We start from the raw sequence: 21,286 nt of genomic DNA, 5'->3' as shown, positions 1-21,286 counted from the left end.
TTTGTTTTGGTGCAAAAACAAGTACTGTATTCAGACAACTCGTGTTGTAGTTAAATTAAAAAACTGCAAACAACAGCCATTATAGTGAATAAATATTTACATGCAAGTGTTTAACTCGTGGAGTAAAATCACTGCTCCTTTTTTCACTGTGTTTTTTTGCACTTCCTGATATACTAACTTTAGGGAGAAAATAGAGAAGCTGAATAACTTTGACTTTATACAATGAGAAAATTCGGGGTCTTCCATGAGGTCTTCCGAATGAGACACAACCGGCTGCTGAGTCTGCATTTAGCATCAACTATGCTTTGCGGTATGTCTATGTTGACCCTCCGCGTCTGCGTTGATTCAGCTGGCCGCGTGCCCTCGATGGACTACCTCAGTTCACACACGGTTTAGACAGCACCTATACATCATATGTTGCAACCTTCATGGGATATCATCTGCAGATGTCTTTGTTATGTCTCTCCGAGGATGTGGATAAAATATGGAGAGGTGATTTATACAAGTTAAATATAGGCTTATAGTGCATATACAATATATACTGACGGTGTTTCTACGCTGCTGTATTTATGGCGTTATACCTCTTTTTGACCTCGTGGATCTTCATATCCAAGAGAATAACACACAGACACACAGTGGTGTCTGAGTTTACAGACACACACCAGAGCAGATGTTGGCTCCTCTGCTGTATTGAAATTTTCAAGCCCAGGGCAACTAGACGAATGGTAACTTATTTAACAGTGCCCCCTTTCACCTGGAACAAATATGAACATGCTACCACATGATGATTTTCATTTTCTCTCTCTCTGGTTCCTTTGAGTGCTGCATTCACAGACACACATAGGATTAGTGGTTATCCTGTGGGAAGAAGCCTGTGGATCCTATTAACAACTGTAATGTACATGTTTAATAACTCTGCAGTTTGATGGACCACAAACAGTAATACATGGGTCACCCCTCCCTCTCTCCATCCTCCGATATAAGAACAGTCTGTTTGCTGACTCACGAGCTCGCTGGTGGCTAGAATCATGTCGAGCTTTTCCACACCTGTATTCATGTATTCATTGTTACTTGTGTTACTGACTTTGTAACATGCATGATTTGATTGACAATTGATTTATAAAATCTGCCATTACTGCATAAAACAAAACGTGTCAGTTACTGTAATTCTGTTGCTTTTGTAAAACCTTACTCCCAACCCAGGCCAGAAATATTACTAGTAAATGTGGAAAGAAAATGCAGTTTTTTTTTTCTTTTCTCAAATATGCACAAAAGTTCTGGCATTACATTTATGAGCTCCTCATTTGATGCGCCAGGTGTTACTTGACAAGTGTAACTCCGAGATGAGTGTGCTGTCAAACCACACCAACCATCCAAGTGACTGACTGATGTTCTTTATCAACAGAGACCTGAGCAACAACCAGATCTCGGAAATCGCTCCAGACGCCTTCCAGGGTCTGCGCTCCCTCAACTCACTGTAAGTGCTGCTTCCAGAGATGGTGTTTGTGCATGTGCGTCCGCATAAATTTTCATCTGGCTTGTCATTTTTCCACATTTAAATCATGCCTGTATTGTGATCTCCCAGCGTGTTGTATGGAAATAAGATCACCGACCTGCCCAAGGGTGTCTTTGATGGCCTCTATGCCCTGCAACTGCTGTAAGAACAAACACACACACACATATTAGGCAGACAGAATGTTTTTTCTCCCACTCAGGGAAGAAGTCCTAACCTTTGAGTAAACTTTGTACCTATGCGTCGTTCTCCAGCTGGAATGCATAATGAATGAAAAAATAAATAAAATCTGACAAGCCCGATTCCCTCCTCAACTCTCTTCTCCTATTTCCCATCGTTGTCTCACAGTTTGCTGAACGCCAACAAGATTCACTGCATCCGTGCCAACACCTTCCAGGACCTGCAGAACCTCTCGCTGCTGTCGCTCTACGACAACAAGATCCAAATCTTGGCCAAGGGCACCTTCGCTTCACTGCGAGCTATACAGACCCTGTGAGTGAAAACATATACGTAAAAGCTCACATAGAATGTTTTCGCTCTGGAGGCTTTGGAACAGCACGGAATGGAATGCTGTGTTAGAAAGTAGGGTAAATCTGTCCATACTCCAGTAAAAACTTTCTAACCTAAACTCAAACTGCATTTGTCTTCTCGCTGCAGCCACCTGGCCCAGAATCCATTCATCTGCGACTGTAACTTGAAGTGGCTGGCCGACTACCTGCGCTCCAACCCCATCGAGACCAGCGGCGCCCGCTGTGCCAGCCCCCGTCGGCTGGCCAACAAACGCATTGGACAAATCAAAAGCAAGAAATTCCGTTGCTCCGGTAGGCTGACGGTCTCCAAGTGCCTCTCCCTTTTTTGGGATCTAAATTTTATTTCATCTGCCAGCATACTGCTGCTGTCATTCTTGTGTCTTATCATTTCTTCAGTTTGTATTGTCTTGTGCCTGCTTACTTTACTCATTGTCATCTACAGAGAGATCTCATATTCAGTTGTCACATACATTGTGTCATATATAAGCTCTGAATTATATATGACTGTGTCGAAGCATAGCGGGGGCCCAGCTATGCTTTCCGAGCGCCCACTGACATCAGTCCCTTTGTCTTTTCTCCATCACAGCCAAGGAGCAGTACTTCATCCCAGGTGAGTTCATGGCTACCATTGTCTTCTTCCTTGCTTTGACTGTTCATTCTCCACTTTTTTTTTGTTTTTCAAAAACAAACCCAAAAGGTAACTTTTTATAATGTTGCTTTCTTAGTGCAATATATTTGTAATATTAAGCAAATGACAACATTTTGTAATGTGGCCTTAAAACACTAACGGAATCATCTTTGTGAGAAACGTGTAAGGTTTTTTCGATGCAACCAGAAGGTAAAGAGACTGACTGCCTTGCTATGAGCTCACTGTAAAGTCTCTCAATAAGGAAGGGAATGTGCGTCCTCTCTGACGGTAAATGCTAAAGATAATTAAGCCCATTGGGGGACCGTGCTTCCTATCAGCGGATTTTTCCGGACCTCTTAGCAAGGGGACTTCCAAGCAAATATCTTGCAAGATCAGTGATTCATTGTGATTCATCGTCTTGACTTGCTCGTGTGTAAATTAAAATGTGTTTGGGTGTCCTAAATTGCAAAAACTCTGGCTTAGAGACCAATTAAGATGCACAAGGTACAATTAAGCTAAATTTGCAGCGAATATAATTCAAAATAAAATAATATGTGGACTAAAGTACCAGGACACACTTTCTTTTGGTGTAAAGCTGTCAGGTTCCCTTATATCTTAAATCTTCATCTTTCCTAGACATTTTGGACAGTCCCATGCTGCCACTGCTGCTGGAAAAGTTAGGGAAAGAACCTTCTCTATTACAGCATGACTGGAAAAGTTCCACAATAACATGGTCCAATGAGTTTGATGTGGACAAACCTCAAAGACCTAAAGACTGTAAACTAGGCCTTCTCAACAAAATGCATGACGGATAATTCCCAGACACATTCCAAAACCTCCTTGAGAAACGACCGTGTGTCCCAATACTTTTGTCTACATAGAATCCAGCAGCAGTTAATTAAAGAGCTTTTCAATGATGAGTCATTTTGTGCCATTTTCAAAGGGAAACATCTCAGATGATATGTTTGGTCCTCTCCGGGTTCCATGCAATAAAAGTGTGGCCACCATGTACTTATCGATACTAATGATGATGACTCACAAATCTCCCTCGGGGACTCCTTGGCGTCATCACGATCAAAGCTTAGAGCACGCTCGACCTTTCATTGCTTCCTCTCCGGCAGGAAATGTTATTTCCTGTTGTCTGGCCGAGGGAAGGTTCCTTAATGAGCTGTTTTACTGTGTCCAAAGGAAGTTGTTTCTGCGAATGTGATCCACTCACCAATCTCTAATAAAGTCAACAATGAGGCTTTGCGGTAACGCAATGGCTTCGGATGACGTCCCGTTATTTGGCCACATTCTTGTTGCTCGACTTTTAGATTCCCCTCTTGCTTCTTCCTTGAGGTTTTCCTGCTTGCGAGTGTGGTCTGGGTGGCCCGCGTTGTCCCGGTGACGTAATGCGCAAACTTCACAGAGGCAGAGAGGTGCACCGCTGTGAAGCATGCAAGAGGGGAAAGGGACAGAAAATGTTATTCTAACAGAAAACACTAGGCTGTTCCCTCTAAATGGAACATATGCACACACATACACATACACACACACACGGAGACACACACTGTTCTAAGTGGCTCCCGGAGCTGTTCCATTATTGAGCAGTCCCGATGTATCTGGCAGCGCACTTTTTGGCACGTAACATCTATTCATAGACAGAGAGGAAGTGCAGGGAAACGTCTCGCAATCCCCTGCTAACCTGTCTCCTCCATGAATGTCTTCTAGCAGGACCAGAGGTGGCAAAAGTACTTACAGTTCCGACCTTTGATCGGGACCAATGTCTCGCCACACCTCTCATCTCTCATCCGTCTCCACCTGACTTGCCGAGTCCTCTTGGGTACTCTGCTCCACTGAAGCTGACTGTCTCGATCATCTTTGCCCTCCTTATCTCCGTCGACTGTTCCTTTTCGGCCCACTGCTCACCTCTCTAAAATAACCCCCCCCATTCATGAACGGCAGAAGCGCTTCAGCAGCAGGCACTTAAGTTCAACAGCAAGTTAGGGACAAACTGCGGAAATGGCGGGGATGCGTGACTCGTGGTGTGGGAAATTTCATGTGCGGATATATCGTGAAAGAGGCTGCGTGACGACTTGTGTTTCCTTCCTGCCGTCAGGTGCCGAGGATGCCCGACTGAATAACGCCTGCAACAGCGATCCGGTGTGTCCTCCCAAGTGCCGCTGCGAGTCTAATGTGGTGGACTGCTCCAACCTGAAGCTCACCAAGATCCCTGAGCACATCCCGTCATCCACCACTGAGCTGTAAGTGACGTGTGCAAAATAAATGGCGTTGAAGGGAGGCACTTTATCATATTTTTGGACTATAAGGCACACTTAAAATTCTTTAATTTCTTACTAAATTGATTGTTCTTTATAATCATCTGCGCCTTATGTATCATTCAATAAATTTCAATAAAAAAGTCAATATAAATTCAAATATAAATTTTGTCTTTGCTCCCACTTGGCCAATTAAAATACTGGAATGTGCCAGCTACACTTACTAGATTACTTCAAATGGTACACTGGGGAATGGGTTGACCAAACAGAGAAAATGTTTCAAAAAATGTGCATCTTGTTTTATTTTGTATTAAAATTATGGTATTACAAAAATAAGAATATGTAAAAATGTGAAAACATTTTCTATGAAATTTCAATCCCTGTGTCCAGGCGCCTCAACAACAATGACATCACCACTCTGGAGGCCACCGGCGTGTTCAAGAGCCTTACCCAGCTCAAGAAAATGTGAGTCTATAATTTAACGTTGAGATTTTTATCCTCACTTCAACGTTTTTCCTAATCTTCTGTTTGCTCTCTACAGCAACCTGAGCAATAACAAAATCACAGAGATTGAAGACGACGCTTTCGAAGGCGCCTCGTCCGTCAACGAGCTTCACCTCACAGCCAATCAGATTGACACGGTCCGGAGTGAGATGTTCCGTGGCCTGGAAGGGCTGCGCATGCTGTAAGTCACGTATAACTTTAAGCATATTTAAACTTATTTAAACAAAGTTCTTCAAATAAGAGGTCAAGCGTGCTCGCTTCAACCTATGTGTCGACCCTTCAAAAACGTATTATATTTATATATTATATAAAATATTTCTTCGAATGCTTCCCTTTTCACCACAGAATGCTGAGGAACAACAAGATCAGCTGTATCCACAACGACAGTTTCACCGGCCTCCACAACGTACGTCTGCTGTCTCTCTACGACAACCAGTTGACCACCATCACGCCTGGTGCCTTCGATACCCTGCAGACCCTCTCCACCCTGTGAGACCTCACTTCTACAATCATACATTGCTCCTTTCCACGCCTCCTTACACGCTATTCTTACGGCAGGAACCTTCTGGCCAACTCCTTCAACTGCGACTGCCGGCTGTCTTGGCTGGGAGACTGGCTGAGGAGCAAGAAGATCGTCACGGGGAACCCTCGCTGCCAGCGTCCGGCATTCCTCAAGGAGATCCCCTTGCAGGATGTAGCGCTGCCCGATTTCCGTTGTGAGGAAGGTAAAGTATCACCATCATTTATCATTGTCCACCTTCCTCAAACTTTGTCAAGATTATCGTTCTTGAGAAAGTTCAGAAAACTTCAGCCTTTCAAGTCCAAACATTATGAGTGAAACTGCCAGTGATCATTTGCAATAATGAGCGCTATTGTCCAGCTCTTTGTTTACGGAATAGATTGCAGCTCAGCACTTCCTAAGCTGCTTGTCGATGTCAGGCTGAGTGGAGTTATTGAGCGCTTTGGCTTATTGACCAGTCAGCTTATTTGCCGCTGAATTAATGTTAGACTTGTCTACAGGCCTCGGGCCAGCTTCCATTCTTTGTCCAGGATAGTCAATATTATATTACTCAGACTCCTTTATCTCTTTCCCGCTAGACTTCCTATCTTTTCTCAGTCTCAATAGCCCACTGTCACTTTGAGAGATTGTGTTATTTGTGCTTTGTCTCGCCTTTAAACTTTTCATTCTTTCAACACTTTCTCTTCCCACTCTGACAGCTCCAACGTTGGCCGTAATCTACATCACTCCCACACTCTGTCATCCCACAGCACCTTTTTTTTTTCTATGTGAGACATATCCCCCAATTTTCTCTCTATCCTTAGGCCACGAGGACTCAAGCTGTGTGCCCAGACCTCAGTGCCCCAGCGAGTGCACTTGCCTGGAGACGGTGGTTCGCTGCAGTAACAAGCACCTCCGCACACTGCCTAAAGGAATCCCCAGAAATGTGACTGAACTGTAAGTGCCTCCATTGTAACAGTTGTGTGGCGTTGAGGAGCTACATAATATACACAACACGGACAGAAAAGTAGCGGGACAAACTGTTGGCAACGAAATGTCGCCTATCACAGCTGATTTTAAGACAGAAAACACACCTCACCATTCTGGAGGCCAAGAAGCCCTGCAGTTGTTCTCGCAGACATTCTTCTTGTGAGCTTCACTGCAGCCCTTCAGGCTTGCACTGATGTCACTCTTTTTACTTGTGGCCAAGGATCAGTGTGTGCATGCGTGTGTGTGTGTGCGCATACTTGTGTCAGGGCCAAAAGCCTGTCCACGGGAGCATGGGGGAGCAAAAGGACATTTTAATGAGCACTTTTCAATGGAAAGGGGAGGGAGTGGAACTTTCCAATACTGCTGTGAGTGGTTCGCATACAGGCGCGTGCACACACACACACACACACACACACACATGCAAGCCTCGAGGCCTATCATTGTCCCAGCAGGTGTGACCAGGTGGGCCTCTCTGTTCTGGCCTTTCATGTAGTCATCTGGAGCGCTCGCAACACCGTCATTATCCAAAGTGTCCTGCGCACCATCATTACCTCTCATTACCCCGCAGTCCAAAGCCCCTAACTAACCATTGCCCCCCCCCCCCCCACCCCTCACCGCCTTCTCCAGCCCACCAACTCTTGAATACAGTCAACAAAAGCAGGCGAAAGGCCCCCGCAGCTCCTCTCAGGCCATTTGTCAGGGTGGCAGCCTTCTGCTAGCACTTTGCTTTGGCAATGTCTGCATCCTCGCAGGCAGGATGACAACCGTGGTGGGCTTCAAGAGCACACACAAGCATAGGAGTGTGTGTCTTTCTCAAGAGGTCAAGGAACTTTAGTGTTCATGCATCTTTAGTCTGTGTTGTACTTATTGGAATCGACAGGTATGGCGGACGGATATTTGAGAAGCTGTATTGTACAGTACGGCTGTTGTCCCTGAATGCAACACGTTTGGTCTATTTGCATTCTTGGTTCGAGACCCTTCAAAAGAGCGTCAACATCAACTCATCACACTCAGCCTCTTTTCTTTAAACACTGCTAATCCCTCTCGCGGCAAGACTTCCACTCTCGAGCAGCTGCGCCGACTTCACCGTTCCAACAAAAGCAAGATATTTCTTCACAACTTGATGGAAATATAGCTTTGACCGCCAAGGAATAATAGTGATAGTAAACTACGGACAGGATTATTTCTCTCTTTAGTACATGAAGCCTTAAATTATGCACTGTACAGAGGTTGGAATGAGTGTCTTTTTTCTTCAGGTATCTGGATGGAAACCAATTCAGCGTGCTACCAAAGGAGCTGTCCTCCTTTAAGTTCCTTCAGCTGGTGTAAGTCTCCTTCTTTATCTGATCTCCACAAGCAATAACATGAAATAAACCTGTTTGATTTTTTTTTAGGGATCTGAGCAACAACAAGATCAGTTCTCTGACCAACTCTTCTTTTGCCAACATGAGCCAACTCACCACCTTGTGAGTTCTGATGGGCCTCACATTCGGCATGTATTCTCTCAAAACAGACAAATTAACGTAGTTTTTTAATGTTGCAGAATCTTGAGCTACAACGCCTTACGCTGCATTCCCAAAATGGCCTTTAGTGGACTGCACTCCCTCCGGCTACTGTGAGTTCCAAATTGATTTCTTGCAATGGTTCAAAAACATTTTACGCAAAGTGCCGCTTCAAAAAAATACTTGACTCTCCAAAGATGAAATACAGAAATGCGGAGAACAAGGAAACTGAGTACAGTAACTCAAAGACGAAAACAAGAAAAGAAAAAAAAGCACGAAATAGACCAAGAAAGTTATTTTGAGAACTTTTGCAATCAGTTTAAATGAGTGATTAAAAAGAATATTTGACAAGAGGGGGCCAGCAGATGTCAAGAATCTTTGATAAACTCCAGAGAAGTACGTCGTCTAAATAGTTATGACAGCTTATGAATACACGCACACAAACACAACCTCTGACCTATTTTCTCTGCATAAATGGCAACCTCAGCGTTCGGCATTCGCGGCCCACACCTCGCCAGGGCCGCTGTGCACAATCACCATGACACTGATTACCCGAGAATGTTCACCCGCGCTAGCCGTAATGGCATTGACGGTGCCTGCGAGCCTTTGATTGTGCCCTCTCGCTGACCGTGGGCTTCAAATGGGGAGGAATCGCTCTGCTCAGTAACTGAGATGTTGGATATAAACGTGTGCGACACTTAGATGATGAAACCCAAGCGAGATTTGGAGCCGTTGCCTCGCATTCCAACTCAAATCTACGGCCCCAGACACATAGGAGACTCGTGTGTTTGTGTGCGTGTGTGTGTGCGTGAGTGCGTGCGTAGACCAGAGGTGTCCAAACCTTTTTTCTCTTACTGCTCCATACAGAAGAAAAACACAGGCTGTAAGACCACTTCAACATTCTTCACCTTTATTTTCTTAAATGCCCTAGAACTAATGCATAAGTGAAGATAAAGATTTGCTGAATCGGAATTACAGTAATGCTCCAGACCACCGCTGCAAAAAGTGAAATCTGTGATTTAGAAATTCTATCTTTAAAGGTATGTTATTATAGGATTTAGGGCATTTATTTTTAAAGGTCCTTAAATATACTTTTAGAATAATACAAACACATTGAAACACAAGATATTGAGCAAGCTCAAGAGCAATGGATAGTCTGTCTTTTCAAATTTGTCTCAAACATATTAATTGGGCTGCTATCTAACGGTTGAGCGTGAAATTACACTTTAGTTGTTGTAAATATTAATTTTTACATCTTTGCATATGTAGAAATCGTATCTCTATCTCAAGCTGATATATTTGTATTTTTGTATTGGTAGAAGTCATGGGCATCACACCCATGTTATTTTCAGTATACTCTGCAGACGGCTACAAAACAGACAGCTGGCCGCAAATGGTCCGCAGACTGTAGTTTGACTACCCTGATGTCGACGCATCAGCCTCCCATGTGTGCTCATAGCAGGCACGCTTTAAAAAAGAAAAAATTTACTAGTGACAACAAAGCTTTTTACGGTGGGATGTGACTGAAGCCCCCCATCATTACTCCACACAAAACGTGAGAGGTCTTTTAGCACCCGATGAGAGCGAAGTTCGGCCGTCATTAGCTTGATGTTGCCTCGCTTGCCTTGCAAGCGCCGCTTTGATCCCTAATGAAGCGCCACCCGTTATTTCTGCTCTTACTCACTCACGCCAGGCCCGCTTCTACGAGACTGCCTGGGTGACGCCATGTGAACCCCTCCCCATCCCCTGTCGACACACACAACTCTCAGATCTCTAGTAGCACAAACCATGTCTATCTACATTTCCAAATATAATTATTGTGTTTTGATGCTGACTTTAAACTAAAACGTTGGTATTTGACCTTGTTTTATTAATTAACCAGAGTAAAAGTGATGTTGTTTTACTCTAGTGCCTCCTATTAAATACGTATCCCTTGCCCACAAAACTAAAGTGACAATGAGCTCCAATTAATGGGTTTCAACTTTAAGCCCCAATTTGACAGTTCCAAGTTTGGAGCGTGAAGTGAGAACGGGATAGTCGCTCACCCTGAGGTGCCAACGCATCCACCAAGCGCACCTCTGGCTTTACGCCGCAGTAAAGACGAGAAGCATCATTAACGCTTCAAACGGAACACTTGGCCTGAACCTGGCGCTGGCGCTGCGGTTTTGCTCCGAGTGAGATTCCACGTGTGTATGAAGTTTGTGGTTTTTAGCTCCCCATTAATAAACTGCTAATTGGCCTGCTGGGTATTAGGAGCGGGGGATGATGAGTGGGGGGAGGCCAAGACACATGCTGGGGTGAGAGGGAAAAAACAAAAAATAATAATAATATCGAGCAAACTTGTGTATGCTCAGTCTGAATCATGTCAAAAATTAAGAATAGTTAAAGGAGTGCAGGTACAACATAAAGCTGAACCCCCCCACCCCACCCCCTTCCATGATGCATGAAATCCTGATCCAGTCAGTACACGCTAGCCATGAAAATGTGATTTCATGATGCACAGCTGCACACTAGACAAAGAGAGGATGTCATTATGAGAGCGGATCAGGTTGCTTCCCGGAGACTCCCTGGCTGCCTGCTCCCATGAGCGCTCTGCCAGGTTGGCACACTGCTGGCTGGCACGCGTGTCCGCCCGCCCGCCTGGCCGCCACTTGCTGGCCACTCCACATTCAGTCCACTAAATTGTCTCAAGACACTTTCATTGTTTTTAGTTCAGCTGTGCCAGTGGCTTTGCCCTGACTGGTATTGTTGGAAAGAAGTCTGAGGATGCACCAATTCTTGACAGAGAAGATACTTTTGTTTTACAGGAGAAACTTACATGATTTATTTTTCCCATACACAAAAATAAAATAAAAATATCGTATTATATTTGATCAGTTTTAACCAGCTTCCAAATGAGTCAATTATACAGTATATATACATAATGTATTTTAATTAATTTTTATTTCTGCTTTTAAGGTCTCTCCATGGCAACGAAATCTCCGAGCTTCCTGATGGCATCTTCAGTGACGTGTCCTCTCTTTCCCACTTGTGAGCATCGCGCACACACAGACACACTCACACACACACGTGCTTTATTCACCATCTTATCTTATACCATCTGCACACACGCAGTACAACATACATCCACATGCTTTCAGGCAGCAGTGTGGCAGACAGTGGCTGGTCTGTAGTCCTCTTTGGTGGGCCCGACCTCCCTCCCCTCACTCTAATTAGGCTGACTGTGGTGAAGCTTCACACAGAGCCCTCCACTGTCCCATCTATATCTCCAAAAAAACACACACGCTCAGATGGTCTGCATAGATCTGTGTTTTTATTTATGTCTGCACTTTTTCTTGCATGTCTGAAGTCTGATCAATAGACTTATCAGGACGAGAGGCATTGCGAAGGGGTAGAGGGGGGGACATTTTGAAGCATCCAGGAAAAACGGAGGGCGGGCCATTGATCTTTGCTCCCGCTCAAGTGCCATCCGTGTTTGCAGATGTCAGGTGTCAGCTATTGGCGCTGCCTGAAAGATGAGCCTCTGTGCCGCCATAATGGAAGTGCATCGATTCAGGAGCGTGAAGACAGAGTCGGCATTGATCCGACAATGACGCAAGCGCTTAAGAGCATCTCGTGGTCCCTCGTTGACGGTGCAGCATGGAGGATAAATACTCTCTCCATGTCTTTTGTTCCTCCACATTTGTATTTATACAGCAAGCATAGAGCCCCTAAATATCTCGTAAAGACTTATTGATAAAGTTTCAATTTTATTTCTGCAAAAAAATACTGATAGTTTTCTTCACAATGCAGTTTTATCTTCATGTACAGACAGGATTCAGGAGTAAAACTGTTTTTGCAACCTTTTCACGATGGCAATGAATAAGCATAACAGTAAATTGCGATTGGTTGAAACCATATTAAATGCAAATTAATGTTCTCATCGATTACCATACAAGTGTTGAGAGGACTCAGTCGCTATATAATCTTCAAAAAGGATTTTAAGGGTTTCATCAAATTACACTTGATATTCACATTTTTTTTACTGTAAAATGATGACTGGGTTTGCCTTAGGGCCCCCAAATGACTATATACGCCCCTGTATACATAGTGTGATTTTGTTGAAGGTCTAGAGAGACACCAGCTGGTTGTACAAGGAACTACATTGCAAGATGCAAAACGTAGTAAAATATTCTACAAATAGTTCATCCATCCATCCATTTAAAAGAAATTTGGGATATAATAAGAAGTTATTTTCTTATTTGTTCTCAAAATGTGATATTAAAAGCCAATGAAAATGCCTTAGTATAAATAAAACAGCACACATTGGTGGCACATAAATTGTCAAAAGTGAAGGTTACAAGCCTACATAGTTATATTGCCCAATTCCTCACATTAACACTTCCTGCAGCCGTCATGAAGAGATTTAATCTTATAAAGAGATTGTTTTTATTGTATTTCATCAGAGCAATCGGCGCCAATCCGCTATACTGTGACTGCCGCCTGCGCTGGTTGTCAGACTGGGTCAAGACTGGATACAAAGAGCCCGGCATCGCCCGCTGCGCTGGTCCACGTGGTCTGGAGGGGAAACTTCTGCTCACCACACCAGCAAAGAAGTTTGAATGCACGGGTAAGCGATATATACTACGTACATCGTGGTTATTATAGTTTGGCATTTGTCATTATGGTTATTTATTATTATTATTGCCCCATATGTTTCATCCATCCATTGTAGGTGAGGTAGACACAACAGTACTGGCCAAGTGTAACCCGTGTCTGTCCAGCCCATGTCAAAACCAAGGCGTGTGTCATAGCGACCCAGTCGACATCTACAGGTGCAACTGTGCTCCGGGATTCAAGGTCAGTCATGTTCCATGCGCACGCCTCGCAGAGACGTCGACATCTTACTGATATGAAGGTGAACTGTCATCTCAGGGCAAGAACTGCGAGACAGCTCTAAACGCATGCGTGAACAACCCTTGTGCCAACGGCGGGCGATGCCAAGTGGATGAGGAAGACGAGGGACAGTACAGGTGGGGGAGAATCTCAAGATCGAGCATCCAAAGCTGAATGAACAGATTTGGATTGCTCTTTCCCATGGTACTACAGAAAAGATGTGTGTGTGTGTTGCAGCTGCACTTGTCCGCTGGGTTTCGAGGGCCCCACCTGCCAGACCAATGTTGACGACTGTGAGGACAATGACTGTGAGAACGGCGCCACCTGCATGGACGGAGTCAACAACTACACTTGTTTTTGTCCACCCTACTACACAGGTGACAACCACGCATGTCCGGCACGGCACAGCTTCATGTTGCCGTTTGTAATCTTGGAAGTGATGTGTGTGCAGGGGAGATGTGTGAGGAAATGGAGGATGTGTGCGCCCCAGGACGAAGCCCCTGCCAACATCAGTCTACTTGCCTCATCACTTCCTCCGGGCCCAAGTCAGTGGTTTAAAAAAAAATAAATCAGGACATAAACACAATATGGACACATCAGACTCAAGTGTAACATTTGTGCGTGTCAGGTGCGTGTGCGCTCCTGGTTACGTGGGTGACGACTGCAGCGTGGACTACGACGATTGCCAGGAGCATCGCTGTCAGAATGGAGCCCAGTGTGTGGACGAGCTGAACGGATACACCTGTCAGTGTGAGGACGGCTACAGGTGAGAACACACACTATAAGAAAAATTACAACTACATACATAACATGATCCTTCCTACTCCCTACTATGTGCACAGCGGTCAGCTGTGTGAGGTTCCTCCTTCGCCGTTATCCATGTGCGAGCTGGCCGACTGTCAGAACGACGCCCCGTGTGTGGAGCGGGGCGGCCGCGCCCTCTGCCAATGCCCCCCAGAGTTTGGCGGACCGCGTTGCGAGAAACTGGTCAGCGTCAACTTTGTGGACAGAGACTCCTACCTGCTTCTCTCCGACCTCAAGAACTGGCCGCAGGCCAACATCACCCTACAGGTATCCGCCATCATGCTTCACCTTCTACTTGATTCTCACACTGACTTTCTTTTAATCAGTCCATATCTTGCTGTGTCCACAGGTTTCCACGGCGGAGGATAACGGCATCCTCTTGTACAACGGCGACAATGATCACATTGCGGTGGAGCTGTACCAAGGTCACGTAAAGGTCAGCTACGACCCTGGCAGCCAGCCCGGCCATGCCATCTACAGGTCAGCCACTCTCATTGCATCCCCACGTCCTTGACGATCACTTCAGTTCTGATATTTGCTCCTTCGCTCCCGCCAGTGCCGAGACCATCAACGACGGTCAGTTCCACACGGTGGAGCTGGTCACATTGGACCAGATGGTGAACCTGTCCATCGATGGGGGCCTCCCCACCACCATGGACAGCTTCGGGGCAGTGCGGCCCCTTAACGGAGAGGCTCCACTATACGTGGGGGGTAGGGGCCCTCTCCAGAACACACCTTCCTCCTCTTCAGGCACTCTTAACTACTACACTACTGTCAATCACCTCCCTCCACCACCACGCCAACCAAAACCCCGCCTCTCCCCCTCATTGACCATAACTGAGCCACTCATGACTGTTAGCAAACCTCAAAAGTAGACCACAAGTTGATTTTCTTGTGAGGTGAATAATAACATCAATAATGAAATTAAATTTAATTAAATTTATTTCTAAAAAGTGAATTCTATATTGTTGTCCTCAAAACATTTTACACAGTTTAAAATGAACACTGCACTTAAATATAAAGAAAATACTTAAGTGGTTCAATTCTAGTAAAATGAACTTAAAAGTAAAATACAACTGAAGTATATCACCACCATGGAAAAAAATTTGTGACATTGTGAGTTGTTGCCAGGTAACCACTGAATGGATTATCAGGATTAGTGGCTGCAAATTGTTTTGTATGTTGATGTAATTCAAAATCATAACAGGAGACGTTTCATTTAAACTCCTTCGCTTCCCTACAAGGACGCTGTGTCTTGCGGTGCATACATGCCAATATCCATTCACAGAGTTGCATATTGTAAAGTGTATTGAATTGACAGCATCGGAGCAAAAAATCCGTCATATGACGGCCGATATCTTGATAAAATTAGTCACTGATACTACTCTCTATATAATTCTCAAAAAGGCACCGTAGGAGACACCTGCTTGAAAAGCCTTTCCTCCATTTCACTCCTACCTTCCCTGTGTTAACTGTCTGTTTGTGCTGCTACTCGGTGAACGTCACTCTTCTAAACAACTTGTGACCTCCCCCAGGGATGCCGGTCGGCGTGCACCCAGGCGCCTTCCGCCTGTGGCAGATCCAGAACAGCTCTAGTTTCCACGGTTGCATCCAGAATCTGTACATCAACAACGAGTTACAAGACTTCACCAAGACCCAAATGAAGCCCGGTGTGGTGCCGGGCTGCGAGCCCTGCAGGAAGATTTACTGCGTGCACGGCATCTGCCAGCCCGACGGCCTCCAGGGGCCCGTGTGCCACTGCCGGCCGGGCTGGGTTGGACCACAGTGCGACCTCCCCGCTGCCAACCCCTGTCAAGGCAGCAAGTATGTTGACCACAGCACAGCCATAAATGCTGAGTTTGTGCCCTACATTAAAAGGGACGATATGTGTTTTTAGATGCGTCCACGGCCGGTGCATCCCGCTGGACAGCGAGTCATACCGCTGCGAATGTAGCGAGGGCTACCGCGGTGCGTTGTGCAACCAACAAGGGGAGCTGTTCAACCCCTGCCGCCGGCTTAACTGCAAACACGGCCGCTGTCAGATTTCCGACACGGGAGACGCCTATTGTCACTGCGAGAATGGCTACACCGGGGATCTCTGTGATGCAGGTTTGACACCCTACTTATTCATGAGTATTTCCAGTGGGTATAAAAAGTCTACACACGTCTGTTCAAATGCCTGTTTTTTGTGATGATCGGAACTGAGGCCTTAGTAAAGGTGAAGGGAATTATGAACAGTTCAGAATAGCGGTGAGTGTAACCACAAAGCCTTTCAAGCTTCTATAGCAAAACAAATGATAGGAAAATCCTGCTAAGGAGGTCTGAACTTTATTTCGGGTAAATAAAAAGCACTTTAAATAATGCTTGCTGACTCCCATTTAACAAGAGTTTGGATGTTCTACTGAACATATAGCCAAATCCTCAGAGGGTTGTTTAATGGTGGAAAAAGTTTCATATATTTCACCAAAAAAATGACATTTGAACAGGGGTGTGTAGACTTTTCATAACCAGGTTATGTTTTTGTTTCCAAGTGTTGGCTTGCATCTCCCTCATCACAATGCATGCATAACTAAAATGTCTCTGCCGGTTTTTTGACCACGCAGAGTCGGCGTGCCAGGGTGAGCCCATGCGGGATTTCTACCAGGTGCAGAGGGGCTACGCCATCTGCCAGACGACACGCACCGTGTCCTGGGTGGAATGCAGTGGCATGTGCGAGGCGGGAGCCTGCTGCGGCAGCCAGCGAATGAAGCGTCGGAAATACACCTTTGAGTGCAGCGACGGCAGCACCTTCAGCGAGGAGGTGGAGAAGAGCATCAAGTGTGGCTGCGTGGGCTGCGCCGTCTAGACCGCAATGGAAATGAGAGATTCTAAAGAATATATATAAAACCTCTATCTATATATTATGGACTCTGATGCTTGTAAAATAGGACATGTGCTTTGTGAGTTGCAGTATCACAGAATCTCAACTCAAAAGGCTCCAGAGATTTTTTTTCCCCCCACAAACAGCAGTGAGGACAGTGTGTGGGGAGGAATGAAAGAAGAGAGCTGGACTGTTGACCAAGCCGAGTGTCACATGAGAGGAAGTTGTTTGTCAACCACACACATCCACGCACACGCGAAGAAGATGTTCGAGTGGCACATAATCAAGTGCGGATGCAGTGACTAACTGGGCTCCACAAGTCCCCCAGCATGCATTGCCCCCTCCCTCTAGCAGGGGGCTATCTAGTGTCTCCTCCGCTTGACACCTGCAGTATTAAAAACAAGAGGAGCAAAAACTTTGCTGATAAAAAACACATAAAACTCTATAATTAATTGATTTGATGGTTATTTTTTTTCTGTTGAATCATCTTAATTTCTCATTTTTTTGTGTTGTATTTTATTTCACCATGTAACCTTCAAAAAAGAAATCTCCCCGTTTATATAGAAAAGCCTAACAGATTCTAATATATATATATATAAATATATATTTGTATTTCTTTTGGGGTTTTTTGGTATAGTATTTTTCTATGTTACGTGGAAGGTTGTTGGTAAAAGGCGCTGGCTTGGTCTTTTTACTTTATAAATAATTTGCCCAACATTTAATGGCAAGTAGTAATGGGCCACACGCACACACGCACACACGCACATACAAACACACACTCACACACACACACACACACACACACACACACACACACCTAAAAATACAAAACCAGAATATTTTAGGAATGTTTAATTTAGTAGTTCAAATTAAACACATTGCACAGGTTAAACATATGAAAATATTTTTCCAAAAACAATACTTACCTAATTAGAGAATTTGTTGGAGTCATCTGAAATTTGGGTTTATGTTAGCGGTAAGCTATAATCATCCAAATTAGAAAGAAATCAAATTGTGAAATATTTCACTGTATGTAGTGAATTGGAACTACTGAAATATATAGATTTTCCTAAAATATTCAAATATTTTGCAGTGCATCTGTACACGTAACAGAGCCACTGCTGGTCTGCTCGAGAACTCTGTCATTAAATATTGTATATGTCGTCTTCCGTGTGAATATTACATCACATTCATGAGCACATCGGCTTGTTTTCGCTCCTTTTCTTATTTATTTTTTCGTACAGCAATGCGTTTAATTGCATTGCATTTTTCCTGATATTTTCAAAAACACAAAAAAGAAGAAAAAGATTAAAAAAATAAATTTAAAAATGATTAAACTAAAGTTAAACATGCATCATAAGCTGCTGTCACGCATGAGTTGTGTTAGGAAAATAACAGCCACACAACTGCTGACATATAATGAGAAGTCAGGACATTTTCTAGCTGGTATTCCGAAAAAAAAAAGGAGGAAGGGGGGGTTCTTGAGGTGCCAATTGCAGTGAGCACATAGCTGAATGTATAAATGTGTACAGATATTAAATATGCTTATTCATGAAGTGGTAACTTTTAGCTGTGCTTTAGTTTAGAATGGATCACATAATGTTCTGGGATTGGGATTCTGGTGATTATGTAACCGTACGGACGCTCACCGTCCTCCTTCTAAGCCGTGGGCCTCATAAAGGCACACCTTTTGTGGAATGTGACTTTTCTTTTTCTTGGCTTCCGTCAGTTCACGTCTCCTTGGTGTGCAAGTACAACTTCTTGGTAGCCATCTTAGTGGTGCTTGTGCTTTATTGAGATGTTCTGTAACTCAATCAGTAAGACTCTCCATCATATGAGCTATGATAACTATTTTCTTGTAAACCACACAATGTTGTAAAAATACTTTGTTTCTCTGTCACATGACTTGATGGTGGGATTGAAGTGAAATAAGTCCCAAAATGATGCTGAATGTATGTAGTGCCACCGACAAAATGTTTACCAAACCTCCACTCTTTTCATTCATTAAACTTCTATGTGTGTGCTTTTATCAACTCCTTTGTCCTCTTAACCCTTAGATCCACAAGTGACTGTACCCTACACTCTTCCATAAGTGGGACAAAAATTAGAATCAATGTGTTTTTAATGTAATTTTTGATATTTTGGTAGACATTAATTCACTTATAAATACATACATACGTACGTACGTACGTACGTACATACAGACATACATACATACATACATACATACATACATACATACATACATACATACATACATACATACTAGTGATCTGCATTCCAGTTCTTTTAAGTGAACTGAATCTTTAGAGTTGGTTCACTCAAATGATTTGATCTGTGACGTCACTTGGACACTCCATGTATTGGTGTGTTTAACAAGGGTAACTTGGAAACATATTGGAACACGGCCCCAAGGGCTAGAGCTTGACACCTGCGACCTTTGACCATTATATTTCCCTAATAAAGTGGCCTGTTATTAGGTACACTTGAAAATGGCGGTGTACTTAATGGAGTGTCCGTTTAATTCCCTCGTTAAGTGCAGGTGCGTGAAAACTTTTAGCTCCTTTTGACCGTGAAAGAAGCTAAAAGTTTTCACGCACCTGCGCTTAACGAGGGTCACTTGGAAAACATGTTGGAACGCGGCCCCGAGGACTAGAGCTTGGCACCTGTGACCTTTGACCATGATATTTCCCTAATAAAGTGGCCTGTTATTAAGTACACTTGAAAATGGCGGTGTACCTAATGGAGTGTCCGTTTGATTCCCTCGTTAAGTGCAGGTGCGTGAAAACTTTTAGCTCCTTTTGACCGTGAAAGAAGCTAAAAGTTTTCACGCACCTGCGCTTAACGAGGGTCACTTGGAAAACATGTTGGAACGCGGCCCCGAGGACTAGAGCTTGGCACCTGTGACCTTTGACCATGACATTTCCCTAATAAAGTGGCCTGTTATTAAGTACACTTGAAAATGGCGGTGTACCTAATGGAGTGTCCGTTTGATTCCCTCGTTAAGTGCAGGTGCGTGAAAACTTTTAGCTCCTTTTGACCGTGAAAGAAGCTAAAAGTTTTCACGCACCTGCGCTTAACGAGGGTCACTTGGAAAACATGTTGGAACGCGGCCCCTAGGACTAGAGCTTGGCACCTATGACCTTTGACCATGATATTTCCCTAATAAAGTGGCCTGTTATTAGGTACACTTGAAAATGGCGGTGTACCTAATGGAGTGTCCGTTTGATTCCCTCGTTAAGTGCAGGTGCGTGAAAACTTTTAGCTCCTTTTGACCGTGAAAGAAGCTAAAAGTTTTCACGCACCTGCGCTTAACGAGGGTCACTTGGAAAACATGTTGGAACGCGGCCCCGAGGACTAGAGCTTGGCACCTGTGACCTTTGACCATGATATTTCCCTAATAAAGTGGCCTGTTATTAGGTACACTTGAAAATGGCGGTGTACCTAATGGAGTGTCCGTTTGATTCCCTCGTTAAATGCAGGTGCGTGAAAACTTTTAGCTCCTTTTGACCGTGAAAGAAGCTAAAAGTTTTCACGCACCTGCGCTTAACGAGGGTCACTTGGAAAACATGTTGGAACGCGGCCCCGAGGACTAGAGCTTGGCACCTGTGACCTTTGACCATGATATTTCCCTAATAAAGTGGCCTGTTATTAGGTACACTTGAAAATGGCGGTGTACCTAATGGAGTGTCTGTATAACAGGCCAATTCATTAGAGAAAAATCATGGCCAAAGCTAAACTGAAAGTGAAAAGTGCCACACCTACCCTCACCCCCACCTCCTGATTGGCTGGTTGATCTATGACGTCACATGGACACTCCATTAGGTACACCACCATTTTCAGGTGTACCTAATAACTTTATGCATTTTTTGTACGTGTCAAGAATGTGTATTTGACTGCTCTTTATTTTGGGGGACACCAACACATATTACACAACGTAAAACACATATACATATTGTCATATAAAGCAGTTAACCAAATGTCAGATTTTTGTTTTCATGCCCCAAAAAATAAAAACAAGGAATAAAACACCAGACGAGTTTTAACAGGTTTTAATGTTTATTAAAATAATAATAATAAAAGTAAATTTCAAACCAGTAATCTAATGTGAAATTGCAGTATATATATTGGACAACAATATTTAGGCGTATGTATGTATATACATTATTTTAAGTGTTATAAAATCAAGATTACCCAAAGAGAAGCATAAAGTGATTCGTTCACTCTCGTTCACTGAAAGGATTTGTTCTTTTGAACGAATTGTTCACTTACGAGCCAACACTAATACATACAGACACAGACAGACAGACAGACAGACCA

General features: G+C 44.0%; 1 protein-coding gene and 1 long non-coding RNA gene across 6 annotated transcripts in view; one reads left to right on the top strand and one right to left on the bottom strand.

Moving 5' to 3' along the window:
* Positions 1–18,999, top strand: part of slit1a (slit homolog 1a (Drosophila)) — a 68,044-nt gene extending 49,045 nt beyond the window's left edge. Inside the window, exons 11-37 of one of the 4 annotated variants that reach the window (XM_049736159.2) lie at positions 1,406–1,477; positions 1,586–1,657; positions 1,862–2,005; positions 2,171–2,334; positions 2,630–2,653; positions 4,773–4,917; positions 5,323–5,397; positions 5,474–5,617; positions 5,782–5,925; positions 5,995–6,161; positions 6,760–6,892; positions 8,182–8,250; positions 8,320–8,391; positions 8,469–8,540; positions 11,386–11,457; positions 12,873–13,036; positions 13,142–13,266; positions 13,342–13,439; positions 13,540–13,679; positions 13,754–13,847; positions 13,931–14,068; positions 14,145–14,373; positions 14,456–14,586; positions 14,663–14,856; positions 15,642–15,930; positions 16,004–16,215; positions 16,710–18,999. In XM_049736159.2, coding sequence (XP_049592116.1) covers positions 1,406–1,477; positions 1,586–1,657; positions 1,862–2,005; positions 2,171–2,334; positions 2,630–2,653; positions 4,773–4,917; positions 5,323–5,397; positions 5,474–5,617; positions 5,782–5,925; positions 5,995–6,161; positions 6,760–6,892; positions 8,182–8,250; positions 8,320–8,391; positions 8,469–8,540; positions 11,386–11,457; positions 12,873–13,036; positions 13,142–13,266; positions 13,342–13,439; positions 13,540–13,679; positions 13,754–13,847; positions 13,931–14,068; positions 14,145–14,373; positions 14,456–14,586; positions 14,663–14,856; positions 15,642–15,930; positions 16,004–16,215; positions 16,710–16,951 — 3,625 coding nt within the window. In that variant the 3' untranslated portion in view covers positions 16,952–18,999. The remainder of the gene's footprint in view (positions 1–1,405; positions 1,478–1,585; positions 1,658–1,861; positions 2,006–2,170; positions 2,335–2,629; positions 2,654–4,772; positions 4,918–5,322; positions 5,398–5,473; positions 5,618–5,781; positions 5,926–5,994; positions 6,162–6,759; positions 6,893–8,181; positions 8,251–8,319; positions 8,392–8,468; positions 8,541–11,385; positions 11,458–12,872; positions 13,037–13,141; positions 13,267–13,341; positions 13,440–13,539; positions 13,680–13,753; positions 13,848–13,930; positions 14,069–14,144; positions 14,374–14,455; positions 14,587–14,662; positions 14,857–15,641; positions 15,931–16,003; positions 16,216–16,709) is intronic. The other 3 variants (XM_049736161.2, XM_049736162.2, XM_049736160.2) reach the window with 3 other exon arrangements.
* On the bottom strand, positions 1,532–7,121 carry LOC125978664 (uncharacterized). 2 transcript variants are annotated; one of them, XR_011087847.1, is made up of 3 exons: positions 7,035–7,121; positions 1,731–4,100; positions 1,532–1,655 (listed from the first exon to the last, which is right to left on the bottom strand). It is a non-coding gene; the product is annotated as an uncharacterized lncRNA (long non-coding RNA). The 2 variants fall into 2 exon arrangements; XR_007485109.2 differs by lacking the exon at positions 7,035–7,121 and adding an exon at positions 4,413–4,579.
* Positions 19,000–21,286: the final 2,287 nt, after the last annotated feature.

The sequence above is a fragment of the Syngnathus scovelli genome, chromosome 12, assembly GCF_024217435.2.
Source record: "Syngnathus scovelli strain Florida chromosome 12, RoL_Ssco_1.2, whole genome shotgun sequence".
NCBI classification, from domain to species: Eukaryota; Metazoa; Chordata; class Actinopteri; order Syngnathiformes; family Syngnathidae; genus Syngnathus; species Syngnathus scovelli.
This window is presented reverse-complemented; position numbering and strand designations above follow the sequence as displayed.